This window comes from Pan paniscus, chromosome 20 (genome assembly GCF_029289425.2).
Source record: "Pan paniscus chromosome 20, NHGRI_mPanPan1-v2.0_pri, whole genome shotgun sequence".
Classification (NCBI taxonomy): Eukaryota; Metazoa; Chordata; class Mammalia; order Primates; family Hominidae; genus Pan; species Pan paniscus.
Genome location: NC_073269.2, coordinates 17,511,973 through 17,528,019, shown reverse-complemented (window position 1 = coordinate 17,528,019; position 16,047 = coordinate 17,511,973). Strand labels below are relative to the sequence as shown.

General features: G+C 45.0%; 1 protein-coding gene across 3 annotated transcripts in view; it reads left to right on the top strand.

The window, feature by feature from the left end:
• The window catches only part of ZNF490 (zinc finger protein 490), a 32,887-nt gene that overhangs the window by 12,071 nt on the left and 4,769 nt on the right, over window positions 1–16,047 (top strand). For all 3 annotated transcript variants that reach the window (XM_034945718.3, XM_003814807.6, XM_034945719.3), the window contains 2 exons: window positions 15,207–15,333; window positions 15,852–15,912. In XM_034945718.3, the coding sequence (XP_034801609.2) occupies window positions 15,207–15,333; window positions 15,852–15,912 (188 nt within the window). The remainder of the gene's footprint in view (window positions 1–15,206; window positions 15,334–15,851; window positions 15,913–16,047) is intronic.

The window sequence follows — 16,047 nt, the reverse complement described above, 5'->3', positions numbered from 1 at the left end:
GTGTTGGCCAGGCTGGTCTCGAACTCCTGACCTCATGATCTGCCTGCCTCGGCCTCCCAAAGTGCTGGGATTACAGGCATGAGCCACCGCGCCCGGCAGAATCCTGGGTTTTAAAAAGGGAGAATTATTGACGGGCATGGTGGCTCAGGCCTGTAATCCCAGCACTTTGGGAGGCCGAGGCGGGCAGATCCCAACCTAAGGTTGGGAGTTCGAGACCAGCCTGACCAACATGGAGAAACCCCGTGTCTACTAAAAATACAAAATTAGCTGGGCGTGGTGGCTCGTGCCTGTAATCCCAGCTACTCGGGAGGCTGAGGCAGGAGAATCACTTGAACCCGGGAGGCGGAGGTTGCGGTGAGCGGAGATCACGCCACTGCACTCCAGCCTGGGCAACAAGAGAGAAACTCTGCCTCCAAAAAAAAAGGGGAGAATTATTATGAGGCTAGATAATGTGATGCTTTTACAGTGCACTTAACAATTTTTTTTCCCAAAGACATTTCTAAGTGTCTAAACCACACTTTTTCTTAAAAACCTGAGTAGCTTCTGTTGCAATAGCTATTTTTTTTAATTGTTGTTTTTGTTTTTTGAGACAGAGTCTCGCTCTGCCACCAGGCTGGAGTGCAGTGGCGCGATCTTGGCTCATTGCAACCTCCACCTCCCAGGTTCAAGCGATTCTCCTGCCTCAGCCTCCTGAGTAGCTGGGATTACAGGTGCGTGCCACCACGCCCAGCTAATTTTTGTATTTTTAGTAGAGACAGGGTTTGACCATGTTGGCCAGGATGGTCTCGATCTCTTGACCTCGTGATCCGCCCGCCTCGGCCTCCCAAAGTGCTGGATTACAAGCGAGAGCCACCGCACCCGGCCGGAATCTATATTTTTTAATTTTTAATTTTTATTTTTGTAGAGGCGGGTTCTTACAGTGTTACCCAGGCTGGTGTGAAAATCCTGGCCTCAAGGGATCCTCCCGAAGTGCTGAGATTACAGGCTTGAGCCAACGTGCCTGGCCTTTAATTGTCTTAAAAGGAAGTAAATTCTGACACATGCTACAACATCAGGAAGATTGAGGACATTATGCTAAGTGAAATAAGCCAGTCGGAAAAGGACAAATACAGAATAATTCCACCTATATGAGGTACCCACAGTGAAATTCACACAATCAAAAAGTCGACTAGTGGGTGTCAGGGGCTGAGGGTGAGCGGTAAATGGGATGTTATTCAATCGATAAAGAGTTTCAAATTTGCAAGATTAAATCAGTTCTAGAGATTGGTTTCACAATGTAACAACACTTAACACTACTGAATAGGCCACTTAAAAATGGACCTCGGGCAAAGAACAAATTCCTCTTACATGCAAATATCCCCGCCGGGAAAACCCACTCTGGGAAGCTAGCTCGGCTCAACCACGTGCCCTCCTGCATGGCTGTCACTCAGGGGTCAGGGGGCGGGGGCACACAAACTGTCCAGTCAGCATCGGTGTTGAAAAGCCGCTTGCACCCTAGCTCTGAATGCGCGTGTGAACATCCTTATTCTAGCGGTTCGCTAGGATTGCGTCCCAGCCTCGGACTGTCTGTGGCTCTGCGTATGCTTTGTCTCACTGGGACCTGCAGGTAGTGAGGGATCCGTAGGGAGGACTCCTGGAGCCTCCGTAAGCCGAGAAATGGTGAGTGTGCGGGGCCGGGAGTCCCGAGACCCGAGGAGGGGACTTGTCGGAACCGGCTGTGGGAAGACCCGAGTCCCCTTGGCGCAGCTGACCCGAGGGTCTCCCAGCAGCGTGGGGCTGGGCCGGCAGCTGGGACCTCAGGCGTTCTGTCCCGTCCCTGCGACTGCGGCCCCGGCCCCGGAGCCCTTTCCGGGCAGCTGGGCGCCCCCAGCCCCGCGTCTCCGAAGATTGTGCAGGGGCCCCGGGAAAGTCATGACGGATTCTCGTGTGTTTGAGAATCCATTTGGGTCAGAACATTAAGGTGAATCCACCTGTGAGAATTGAAGCCTGGAGGAGGGAACATTTTTTTTGCAGCTAGGGGAGAGGAGGGCGTGTGGAGCTCCCAGAGTTCGTTCCTGTGGCTGCTCAGATGCCCCTGCTGTCATCACCAGGCACTGACCCACTGTCTGGGTTACCGCTCTCAAGTTTGGGAATTTGTTTGTTTGTATTTGACACGGTCTCGCAGTGTCGCCCAGGCTGAAGTGCGGTGGCGCCATCAAACCTCACTGCATCTCAAGCGATCCTCCCGCCTCAGCCTCCTGAGTAGCTGGGACTAAAGACATCTGCCACTACTGGCTAATTTCAAATTTTTATTTTGTAGATACAGGGTCTTGCTATGTTGCTCATGCTAGTCTCGAACGCCTGGCTTTAAGGGATCCTCTTGCCTTGGCCTCCCAAAATGTTGGTATTATAGGCGTGACCATGCCTGGCCCTTGTGAATGTATTTACCTTTCGATTGTGAGTTTTCCATTTTAACGGCGGAGAAGCAATTCCTTATCTAAACAGATTAAAACATTTGCGTTTCTTTCCCTTGGATTCCTTGATCAAATCACTTTTTTTTTTTTTTTTTTTTTGAGACGGAGTCTTTCTCTGTCACCCAGACTGGAGTGCAGTGACACCATCTCAGTTCACTGCAACCCCTGCCTCCCAGGTTGAAGCAATTCTTATGTCTCAGCCTCCTGAGTAGCTGGTATTACAGGCGTGTGCCACCACACCCGGCCCATTTTTGTATTTTTAGTAGAGATGGGATTGCATCTTATTGACCAGGCTGTTCTCGAACTCCTGGCCTCAAGTGATCTGCCTGCCTCAGCCTTCTAAAGTGCTGGGATTACAGGTGTGAGCTGCTGCGCTGGCCCAAATCACCTTTTTTTCTTTTTCTTTTTTTCTTTTGACAGAGTCTTGCTCTTTTGCTCAAGCTGGAGTGCAGTGGCATGATCTTGGCTCACTGCAACCTCTGCCTCCCAGGTTCAAGCAATTCTCCCTGCCTCAGCCTCCTGTGTAACTGGGATTACAGTCACCTGCCAACACACCCGGCTGATTTTTGTATTTTTAGTAGAGATGGGGTTTCGCCAGGTTGGCCAGGCTGGTCTCAAACTCCTGACCTCAGGTGATCCACCTGCCTCAGCCTCCCAAAGTGCTGGGATTGCAGGTGTGAGTCACCACACCCAGCCCTGAAACCTTTTAATGCCACCAGTGCCATGGGTGAGGCCCATAACCTACAATTTGAGGTTTTCTGGAGGAAAAAAATATATTAATAAATATTAAGGTAGGAAGATAACCGGAAGCATATCAAGTGACCACAGAAACAAAACAGAGAAAGATTAAAGAAGGAAGGGCACAAAAGAAAAAAAAAATGAAGCATTTTTCTAGGTTTTGACCTAATTGCAACTCCAAAATATAGTAAAAGAATTATGCAACTAAAAAAAAGGCTGGACATGGTGGCCCACACCTGTTATCCAAACACTTTGGGAGGCTAAGACAGGCGGGTTGGGAGCTGACCAACATGGAGAAACCCCCTTCTCTACTAAAAATACAAAATTAACTGGGCGTGGTGGTGCATGGCTATAATCCCAGCTACTAGGGAGCAGGAGAATTTCTTGAACCCGGGAGGCGGAGGTTGTGGTGAGCCGAGATCACGCCCTTGCACTCCAGCGGGGACAACAAGAGCAAAACTCGGTCTCAAAAAAAAAAAGAGAGAAAAGGACACTGCATGTGGTTGGCTTTCAGGCCTCTCCGACATTAGTTCTGAATTTTATTATTTTTAAAATCATATATATATATTTCTGGTTTCAAACTCCTGGGCTCTAGCAATCCTCCTGCCTTGGCCTCCCAAGGTGCTGGGATTACAGGAATAAGCCACCAGGCCCAGCCTAGTTCTGAATTAATTTTAACATCTCTGTAATGCACTAACTGACAATCATTCATGGGATTAATCAATCCTAGGAATCAGCTATATCTGGAGATCCCACTAAATGTAAGCAAGGTACACTGATTGATTGATGGATGGATTGATGGAGTCTTCTTGCTCTGTTGCCCAGGTGGGAGTGCTGAGACAGACTCTCACTCTGTCGCCCAGGCAGAAGTGCAGTGGTGTGATCTCAGCTCACTGCAACCTCTGCCTACTGCTGTTGTTCCTGTTGGCACCCACAACATCATTTGGGCTTTTTTGATGTTCAGGAGGTAACACAGTCCTTTATAAAGTTTACTTAAGCCCATTTATGCTGTGACTTGCAAATTGGTCATCATTGCCCAGATATCACTACCACAGAGGCTCTAGACACTGTTTAAGTTGCCATACGGCAGGCACTCCTGTTAGTGCCTCCAGAGCACTATAGAGGCTCTTTTTTTCTTTTCTTTTCTTTTCTTTTTTTTTTTTTTGAGATGGAGTCTTGCTCTGTCTCCCAGGTTGGAGTGCAGTAGCAAAATCTTGGCTCACTGCAACCTCTGCCTCCCTGGTTCAAGCAATTCTCCTACCTCAGCCTCCAGAGTAGCTGGGATTACAGGTGTGCACCACCACACCCAGTTAATTTTTGTATTTTCAGTAGAGACGGGGTTTTACCGTATTGGCCAGGCTGGTCTCAAACTCCTGACCTCCAGTGATCTGCCTGCCATGGCCTCCCAAAGTGCTGGGATTACAGGCATGAGCCACCATTCCTGGCCGCTATAGTGGCTTTAGAAACCTCCTCTTATGCCTCTTGTAATTATCCATGATGACCATAAGTTGTCCATAGGGCTCTGATGCAAGAAACAGCCCTTGGCCCCACACTATATGCCATTAGAGCTGCAATGATCACCTTGTACTAGGTTATCCTGAACATTGAGGCTCTCCCGGGCCCTGAGCATGTGACTCTACTCAACTGCTCATTTTGCCATGGGTCCTAGAAACAGCAACCTACACAGACCTCCTTTCAAAATTACAGAGCCAAACGTTAGCCTTCAGCATATCCTCTCTGCAGGAGTTGGGGTGGGAGGGTGACTTCTTTTCTTTCTTCCTTGCCAGATGTCATGGTGCTGGAGGAGGTCTACCTTCTCCTAGATCCTTTGCTACTGAGTGAACAGCAGTGGGGAGTGTGTAGACTTGATGGCTGACATGGCCACATTTGTACATGTTGGAGCTGCTGCTTTTTATCCCTTAATTGAAATGGACCTAATAAAGGACTGGATTCAAGGGGCAGCTCATCAGTTAGTCATCTTAGCAGTGGCCAACAATAAATCCCATCTGCACATGTTTACACACTCTTGAGTGATTGTCTAAGAGTTGCACCTTTGTAGTAAAAGAACTCTGGGAATATTAGGCTGGGTGTGGTGGCTCACGCCTGTAATCCCAGCATTTTGGGAGGCTGAGGCAGGTGGATCACTTGAGGTCAGGAGTTCGAGACCAGCCTGGCCAACATGGAGAAACCCCGTCTCTACTAAAAATACAAAAAAATTAGCCAGGTGTGGTGGCTCGTGCCTGTAATCCCAGCTACTCAGGAGGCTGAGGCAGGAGAATCGCTTGAACCTGGGAGGCGGAGGTTGCAGTGAGCCGAGATTGCGCCTCTGCACTTCAGCCTGGGTAACAGAGCGAGACTTTATCTCAAAGGGGAAAAAAAAAAAACCCCACAAAACTCTGGGAATCTTTTTTTACCTCACGGCTAGCTATATAAGTCAAGATAATACACACCTCTACAGAGGGTAATCCCACAATCCAAGGCTCCGCCTGGACACTCATATTCGTGCAAGAGTTCCGGACACTACTGATACTAATCAAAGCTCTTATTTCACTTCTCAAAATAGAGAGTGATGGGCTTTTGAACAAGGCATCCTGTGGAACTTTCATTGCCTTTACCAGTCTCTGGCTCACGAAGCACCATAAAGGCTTACTAAAATAAAATTCATGAATTGAGTGAAAGGTTGTATGTTTCATTCATCAACCAGTCATGGTGTGAATTGTCATTAGCCTGTCCTCATCGTTTTTCTTTTTCTAGTAGACTTTATTTTTGTAGAGCTATTTCAGACTTACAGAAAAATTGATGAGAAAGTGTAGTGTTCCCACTTGATCCCTCTGCCTCCACATAGTTTATCCTTTTTATATTTTCTATTACTTTAATACATCTGTTATAAGTGATGTACCAATATTGATGCCTCAGAGTCCACAGTTTACATTAGGGCTGACTCTGTTATACAATCTATGGGTTTTGGCAAATGTATAATAACTGCTATTCATCATAGCTGCATCATGTAGGATGCTTTCCCTCACCTAAATATCCCCTGTGCTTCTCCTATTCATTAGTCCCTCCCTCTTCCCAAATTCTTGACAGTCAAAAGCCTTTTTACTCTGTCATAATTTTGCCTTTTCCTGAATGTCATCTTTGAAACTACACAGTATATAACCATTTAGATTGGCTTCTTTCACTTAATAATATATGTTCAAGTCAAGGTTTCTCCACGTCTTTTTTTTTTTTTTAATTGAGATGGGGTCTCATCATAACACCCATGCTGGTCTTGAACTCCCAGACTCAAGTGATCCTCCTGCCTCAGTGCCCTGAGTAGCTGGTACTACAGGTGAGAGCCACCATACCTAGCCTCCATGTCTTTTCATGGCTTGATACCTGATTCTCCTGCCTCAGCCTCCCGAGTAGCTGAGATGATAGGCAAGCGCCACCACACTCAGCTAATTTTTGTATTTTTAGTAGAGACAGGATTTCACCATGTTGGCCAGGATAGTCTCGATCTCCTGACCTCATGGTCTGCCCTCCTTGGCCTCCCAAAGTGCTGGGATTACAGGCGTGAGCCACCGCGCCCAGCTGATACCTGATTTCTTTTTATCATTCTGTAGGTGAACCAGATGGTTTATCCATTTGTCTCTTGAGAGGTATCTTGGTTCACTCTAAGGTTTGCAAGGTTTTGAATAAAACTATAAGCATTCATGTGCAGGTTTTGGCATGAACATAAATTTTCAACTCTTTTTAGTAAATACCTAGGAGCATGATGGCTGGATTACAATTTAAGAGTGTGTTTTTTTTTTTGTAACTGTCTGCCTTTCAAAGTGGGAGTATCATTTTCCATTGCCAGCAGCAAATAATGATGATACTTATTGTTCTCCATCTTCACCATCATTTGGTGTTTTTAGTGTTTTAAAATTTAGCCATTTAGTGAGTGTGGTAATATCTTACTCAGTTTTATTTATCTTAGTTTTTTTTTATTCCCTAATGCTATGTGACGTTGAGCATGTTTTCATGTGCTGCTTTACCATCTCTAAATCTTCTCTGGTGATGTGTATGTTCATATCTTTTGCCCATTTTTAATTGGATTGTCTTCCTGTTACTGAGTTTTAATAGTTCTTTTAGTAGTTGGAATATCAGTCCTTTATCAGATAGGTGTTTTGCAAAGAATTTCTCCCTGTCTGTAGCTTGTCTTTTCATTTTCTTAACATGGTCTTTCCCAGAGCAGGACTCTTTTTTGGGGGGGCGGCGGTGATGGAGTCTCTGTCAGTCAGGCTGGAGTGCAGTGGCGTAATCTCGGCTCACTGCAACATCAGCTTCTCAGGTTCAAGCGATTTATTCTACCTCAGCCTGCCAAGTAGCTGGGACTACAGGCATGCACCACCACACCTGGCTAATTTTTGTATTTTTAGTAGAGACAGGGTTTCACCATGTCGGCTAGACTGGTCCAAATTCCTGACCTCAAGTCATCCGCCCGCCTCGGCCTCCCAAAGAGTTGGGATTACAGGCATGAGCCACCGTGCCAGGCCCCAGAGCAGGACTTTTTTATTTTAATGAAGTCAAACTTATAATTTATGTTATAATTCATCATCAAACCCAAGGTCATCTAGATTTTATATGTTATCCTCTAGGAGTCTTATTGTATTTTACAGTTACATCTTTGATCCATTTTCATTTAATTTTTCTTTTATTTAAAAAAAAATTTTTTTTTTTTTTTTTAAAGAAATAGAGATGGAGTGTTGTTATGTTGCCCACGTTGGTCTTGAACTCCTGGGCTGAAGTGATCCACCCTATCTTAGCCTCCCAAAGTGCTGGGATTACAGGCGTGAGCCACCACACCCAGCTGCCTTTGGTTCTTCATCAAAGATCAGTTGACTATATTTGTGTGGCTGTGTAGGAAAGGAGTTGGCCTTATATGTTGAGCTTGTGTCCTTCAACCTTGCTCTTATTGGTTCCAGGAATTTTCTTTGTTGTAGATTTTTGAAATTCTCTACATACGCAGTCATGTCATATGCATATAGACAGCTTTAGTTCTTCCTTCCCAGTTGGTATATCTTTTATTTCTTTTTCTTTTTCTTAGTTTCACTGTTGTACAATATTGAATAGAAATGGTGAGAGGGGCCAGGCACGGTGGCTCATGCCTGTAATCCAGCACTTTAGGAGGCCGAGGCAGGGGTTGGGGGGATCATTGAGGTCAAGAGTTCAGGACCAGCCTGGCCAACATGGTGAAACCCCATCTCTACTAAAAATATACAAATTAGCTGGACATGGTTGGGTGCACCTGTAATCCCAGCTACTCAGGAGGCTGAGGCAGGAAAATCTCTTGAACCCGGGAGGTGGAGGTGTTTACAGTGAGCTGAGATGGCACCAGTGCACTCCAGCCTGGGCAACAGAGCGAAACTCCATCTCAAATTAAAAAAACAAAAGGCCAGGCATGGTGGCTCATGCCTGTAATCCCAGCACTTTGGGAGGCCGAGACGGGCGTATCACAAGGTCAGAAGTTCCAGACCAGCCTGGTCAATATGGTGAAACCCCGTCTCTACTAAAAATACAAAAAAATTAGCGGGGCGTGGTGGCACATGCCTGTAATCCCAGCTACTCCGGAGGCTGAGGCAGGAGAATTGCTTGAACCCAGGAGGCGGAGATTGCAGTGAGCCGAGATCGTGCCAGTGCACTCCAGCCTGGGTGACAGAGTGAGACTCTCTCACTAAATAAATAAATAAATAAATAAATACATAAATAAATGGTGAGAGTGTGAGAAGGGTCTTTCTTACCTTGTTCCTCATATTACTAGGAAAACATCTAGTTTTTCACATTAAGCGTGATGTTAACTGCAGGTTTCTTGTATGTAGTTTCTCAAGAAGTTCCTCTTGCCCGATGCAGTGGCATGCACCTGTAGTCTTTGCTGCTTGGGAGGCCAAGGCAAGAAGATTGCTGGAGCCCACCAGTTTGAGGCTGTAGCACTATGACGGCGCCTCTGAATAGCCAATATACTCCAGCCTGGGCAATTTAGTGAGACCTGTCTCAAAAAAAAAAAAAAAGAAGAAGAAATTCCCTTCTATTCCTAGTTTGCTATCATAAATAGATGTTCAATTTTGTCAAGTGCTTCTTCATTTTCCCCCTTTCGTCATATTAATAATCTTTGTCTTTTTGTTGTTAGCTAGCTTGAGGAGACATTTTTCAGTTAATTATTGATATTTTCACAAGACCACCTTTTGGTTTTGTTGGTTTTTCTCTATCTATTTTTTTTGAGACAGAGTCTCGCCCTGTCACCCAGGCTGCAGTGTGATGGCGCGATCTGGGCTCACTGCAACCTCTGCCTCCTGGGTTCAAGTGATTCTCCTGCCTCAGCCTCCCAAGTAGCTGGGATTATAGGCCTGTGCCACCATGCCTGGCTAATTTTTATATTTTAGAGTACATTAGAGAGTATTTTTGTAATTTTGTATTTGTAGAGATGGGGTTTCACCATGTTGGCCAGGCTGGTCTCGAAGTCCTGACCTCAGGTGATCTGCCTGACTCAGCCTCCCAAAGCGCTGGGATTACAGGCATGAGCCACCATACCTGGCCTGTTATTAGTTTTTTAAGTTAGACACTGAGATTATTGATTACAGATCATTCTTTGGTGGTATATGTGTTCAATCGTATACATTTCAGCCAGGCACTCCTTTTGCTGCATTCTACATGTTTTGATAAGTTCTATTTTTATTTAATTCAAAATAATTTTAATATCTCGAGACTTTTCTCATCCATGCATTATTTAGAAGTTCAGGATTTAATATCCAAATATTTGTGGGTTTTCAAGCTATCTTTCTGTTATCAATTCTGGATCTGAGAACATGTTTTGTATTCTCTAGTCTTTTAAATTTGCTAGGAAGTATTTTATTTACCAGAATGTGAGATATCTTGGTGAATATTCCATGTGAACTTGAGAAGAATGTATATTCTGCTGTTACTGAATGAATTATTCTGGATTTCAATTAAGTCCAGTTGTTTTGATGGTGCTGTTCAATTTAATTATGTCCTTCCTGATTTCTGCCTGCTGGATCTCTAAATTAATGCTGGGGGTTATTGAAATATACAGCTGTACCAGTGAATTCATGTATTTCTTCCTGCAGTTGTATTAGTTTTCCCCTCATATATTTTGCCACTCTGTGGTTATGTACATACACAGTAAGGATTGCCTTGTCTTCTTGGTGAATTAACCCCTTTGTCAGTATGTAATGCCCTTCTATCACTGATAATTTCATGCTATGAAGTCAGCTTTTTCTGAAATTAATAAGGCTGTGCCAGCTTTTAAAAAATTAGTGTTGGCCGGGCATGGTGGTTCATGCTTGTAATCCCAGCACTTAGGGAGGCCAAGGCGGGCACATCACGAGGTCGGGAATTTGCGACCAGCCTAACCAACGTGGTGAAACCCTATCTCTACTAAAAATATAAAAATTGACCAGGCATGGTGTCTCACGCTTGTAATCTCAGCACTTTGGGAGGCAGGCGGATCGCCTGAGGTCAGGAGTTTGAGACCAGCCTGGCCAACATGGTGAAACCCTGTCTCTACTAAAAATACAAAAATTAGCCAGGCGTGGTGGCAGGTGCCTGCAATTCCAGCTACTCAGGAGGCTGAGGCAGAAGAATCGCTTGAACCTGGGAGGCGGAGGTTGTAGGGAGCCGAGATTGCGCCATCGCACTCCAGCCTGGGCAACAAGAGCGAAACTTCGACTCAAAAAAAAAAAAAAAAAAAATTAGCTGGGTGTGGTAGTGTGCGCCTGTAATCCCAGCTACTCAGGAGACTGAGGCAGGAGAATCGCTTGAACCCGGGAGGTGGAGGTTGCAGTGAGCCAAGATTGCGCCACTGCACTCCAGCCTGGGTGGCAGAGTGAGACTTTGTCTCAAAATAATAATAATAATAATTAGTGTTAGCATAGTATATCTTTCTCTATTCCTTTATTTTTAATATATCTTTGTGATATATTTATTTATTATTACTTTTTATTATTATACTTTAAGTTCTAGGGTACATGTGCACAATGTGCAGGTTTGTTACATATGTGTACATGTGCCATGTTGGTGTGCTGTACCCATTAACTCGTCATTTACATTAGGTATATCTCCTAATGCTATCCCTCCCCCCTCCCCCCAATCTTTGTGATATATTTAAAGTGGATTTGTTGGCCTAGGTATGGTGGCTCGCACCTGTAATCCCAGCATTTTGGGAGGCTGAGGCAGGATGATTGCTTGAGGCCAGGAGTTTGAGACAAGCCTGGGCAACATAGTGAGACCCCATCTCTATAAAAAGAAACAAAATTATCAAGGGATGGTAGTGCACACCTGTAGTTCCAGCTACTCAGAGGCTGAGGTGAGAGTCCTTTGAGCCCAGGAGTTTGAGATTATAGTCATCTGTCATCCCACAACTGCACTCCAGCCTGGGTGACAGAGCATGACCCTGTCTCTAAAAAACAAAAGAAAGTAAAAAAAAAAAAAAAAAAGCGAATTTCTTGCAGACAACATATATTAGGTATTCTTTTTTCTTTTTCCTTTTTTTTTTTTGAGATGGAGTTTTATTCTTGTTGCCCAGGCTGGAGAGCCATGGCGCGATCTCGCCTCACTGCAACCTCTGCCTCCCAAGTTCAAGTGATTCTTCTGCCTCGTGAGTAGCTGGGATTACAGGCATGTGCCGCTGCACCTGACTAATTTTGTGTTTTTAGTAGAGACAGGGTTTCTCCATGTTGGTCAGGCTGGTCTTGAACTCCTGACCTCAAGAGGTCCTCCTGCCTCGGCCTCCCAAAGTGCTGGGATTACAGGCGTGAGCCACGCCTGGCCAGGTGTTCTTTTTTATCCACTATGACAGTATCAGTGAGCTGCGATTGTGTCACTGCAATCCAGCCTAGGCAACAGAGTTAAGACTCTGTCTCAAAAAAAAAAGAAAAGAAATAAATTTCTGGTCTGATAATTCCAGCATCTCTTTTATATCTCAGTCTGGTTCTGATGCCTGCACTCTCTCTTCAAACCGTCTAAGTCTTTTAATATATCTTGTAATTTTTGTTGAGATCTGGGCATGGTGTTGAAAAGGAACTGAGGTAAACAGGCTTTAAATGTGAGGGTTTAGGTTTATCCTGTTGATTTTAGGCTGTGTTTACTATTTTCAGTAGCCGTAGGTGTCAGATAAAATTGCCTTTGGTGTCCCTGGTTTTCTGTGTTCTGTCATTTTGGGGGTTCTCTAGAGATTTCTTCAATTGTGAAACATGCAGAAAGAAATAGAATATTGTTTCATTGTATTCTACTGTTTTATTTTATTTTATTTTATTTTATTTTTTGAGGTGGAGTTTCGCTCTCTCGCCCAGGCTGGAGTGCAGGGGCACGATCTTGGCTCACTGCAACCTCTGCCTCCCAGGTTTAAGCGATTCTCCTCCCTCAGCCTCCCAAGTAGCCGGGATTACAGGTGCTCACCACACCTGGCAAATTTTTGTATTTTTAGTAGAGATGGGGTTTTGCTATGTTGGCCAGGCTGGTCTCAAACTCCTGATGTCAAGTGATCTGCCCGCCCCCCACCTCCCAAAGTGCTGGGATTACAGTCGTGAGCCACCACACCTGGCCTGTTCTACTGTTTTAAAACAAAAACCCAGGCCAGGAGTGGTGACTCATTCCTGTAATCCTAGCATTTTGGGAGGCCAAGGCAGGCAAATTACTTGAGGTAGGAGTTCGACACCATCCTGGCCAACATGAAGAAACACCCTGTCTCTACTAAAAATACAAAAATTAGCTGGGTGTGGTTGTGCATGTCTGTAATCCCAGCTACTCTGTTGGCTGAGGCAGGAGAACTGCTTGAATGCTGGAGGCAGGGGTTGCAGTGAGCCAAGATTGCACCACTGCACTCCAGCCTGGGTGACAGAGCGAGACTGGGTCTCAAAATAAAAACAAAACTCTAATGTCACACTGTTACCAGTGGCTGGAGTGGAAACATGATATAATCCTATGAATCATCTGTCTTCTGGTGAGCCTGTGCCCCGAGCTATGATGTTCTTTGCTATGATAAGAAAGACATTTGTTTGGTCTTTGTGTGTGGTTCCTAGTACAGAGTTCCTAAATCTCTTGGAATTTCATGAGTGATAAGGGTAATGGACCCTCTCTTGTTGTAAATAAATGACTACTGGAAGGAATGCCTACCTAACTTCAGGGTGGGGATTGATGTCCCGAAAGACACCCAGTCTTGATCTTCCTCTAGCCCTAGCCCCCAAAATCGGGGGAGAGAAAAAGGGCTGGAGGTTTAGTGCTTGGACTCCCGACCTCAAATGATCTGCCCACCTCTGCCTCCCAAAGTGCTGGGATTATAGGCGTGAGCCACCCCGCCTGGCCTTTGACTGCTCACAGCTTTAAAACCTCATTCCTCAGTTTCCACTGTGTACCCCACATATGGACGTGGTAGGAAGAAAGCCTGGGTCACCCTCATTTGGTGCTGGCGACAGAGTCAATTCACATCAGCCTCCACCTGTATGCTTGAACTCACACTAGCCCACTCCCTAATGTCAGTAAAAATCCCCAGCCAGGCTCCTTTTCTTGCTCTCCGAAGCCATTTCACAAGTGCTTGAGAGTTACACAGCTTTGCCTGAGAGCTCAAGCATGCGAGTAATAAACCTTCATGAGTACAGGGGTTTATAGAGGTCCAAGTTGCTGTGCTTTCTTTCCAATAACCTCCTAGACCCATGAAATGAGACAGAAAGGAAAAACTGAACCTATGATAAATATTACACAAACACGTTGAAATTAATACTAATGCAGAAGAATATTTTCAGCCACCTGGATTTGCATGGTTCTAATGGCCCGAGATCCTTCAGGGCAACATGGCCAGTGACTTCTGGCTTTTCACAGACTTCCTGATCTCTCATGTTGTTTATGAAAAAGAAAAATACACAGTTTTTCATCCTCAATGGGAGATGTGCAGCTTATAGTCTAAAGGGTGTATTCATTTATTAAAATCTCATCCAGATTTGACCCCAAGTTTCATGAAATGCTGAGTGGTACAGTATGTAATAAGGTAGAAAATGAAAGAGTTTTTCTCACAAGGAATTGATGATCTTACAGTTTGTTTCATTTGTACAGCATTTCTCTCATATCTCCAAGATGGCCTTGGGTCTGCATTTAAAGAACAATAAGGTGGCCGGGCGCGGTGGCTCACGCCTGTAATCCCAGCACTTTGGGAGGCCGAGGGGGGCGATTCAAGAGGTCAGGAGATCAAGACCATCCTGGCTAACATGTTGAAACCCCGTCTCTACTAAAAATACAAAAAATTAGCCAGGCGTGGTGGCATGTGCCTGTAGTCCCAGCTACTTGAGAGGTTGGGGCAGGATAATCACTTGAACCTGGGAGGAGGAGGTTGCAGTGAGCCAAGATCACACCATTGCACTCCAGCCTGAGCGACAGAGCAAGACTCCATCTCAAAAAACATAAAAATAAAAAGAACAATAAGGCTTCAAGTGACCACAGTTAAAATATAGAAATAATGGCGGGGTGCGGTGGCTCACGCCTATAATCCCAGCACTTTGGGAGGCCGAGGCGGGCGGATCACGAGGTCAGGAGATGGAAACCATCTTGGCTAACATGGTGAAACTCTGTCTCTACTAAAAATACAAAAAATTAGCTGGGTGTGGTGGTGGGCGCCTGTAGTCCCAGCTACTCGGGAGGCTGAGACAGGAGAATGGTGTGAACCCAGGAGGCGGAGCTTTCAGTGAGCCGACATTGTGCCACTGCACTCCAGCCTGGGCGACAGAGCAAGAATGTTTCAAAAAATATATATATATATGTATATATATATAGAGAGAGAGAGAGAGAGAGCAATAATTTTTGTATGTTCACGATAGTGTTAAATTTATGAGGAAGTGAGTATGGAAAGAGTCAAGAGTTCTGACAACCAAGTTATACCACTAAAGCGAGACTACAGGATTATATGGAATTTCTCAGGAATTCTGAGAATGGATCCTCACTACTGCGAATCTCTCTCCTCCTCCTAAACACACATGGGGGATGTTTTAGGACTCCATCTCCCTTGAGGATGTGGCTGTGAACTTCACCCTGGAGGAGTGGGCTTTGCTGGATCCTGGCCAGAGGAATATCTACAGAGATGTGATGCGGGCAACCTTCAAGAACCTGGCCTGTATAGGTAAGGGTGACATAATTTCTCTACTTAATTAAGGAGGGAACAGGTGTTTCTTGCACAACAACTGAGTTCCAAGGTTTAAAATGGGGGAAGGGGCCAGGCACGGTGGCTCGCGCCTGTAATCCCAGTGCTTTGGGAGGCTGAGGCGGGCGGATTACGAGGTCAGGAGTCTGAGACCAGCCTGACCAACATGGTGAAACCCTGTCTCTACTAAAAATAAAAAATTAGCCAGGCCTGGTGGCAGGTGCCTGTAATTCTGGCTACTCGGGAGGCTGAGGCAGGAGAATTGCTTGAACCCGGGAGGCCGAGGTTGCAGTGAGCTGAGACCGCGCCATTGCACTCCAGCCTGGGCAACAGCGAGACTCTGTCTCAAAAAAAAAAAAAAATGTGGGAAGAGAATACTTTAGTAAGTAGATCAGACAGTGTCATAGCTAATCAATAGCTAATCATGGATCTTAGAGTGTTATAATTTTCTATAATTTCTAATAATTTATTGTGAGTTCTCTGGGCTTGTATTTTAGGGGAAAAATGGAAAGACCAGGATATTGAAGATGAACACAAAAACCAGGGAAGAAATCTAAGGTGAGTTGCATTCACAAATAATTATATAGCCCCTGAGAGAATCTTAGTATTTCATAAATTTCAAAAGCCAAGCAAGCAAAACAATAAGCAGAGTTTCAAGTTTATTCATTCTTAGAAAATTTTTACTGAAGGTGT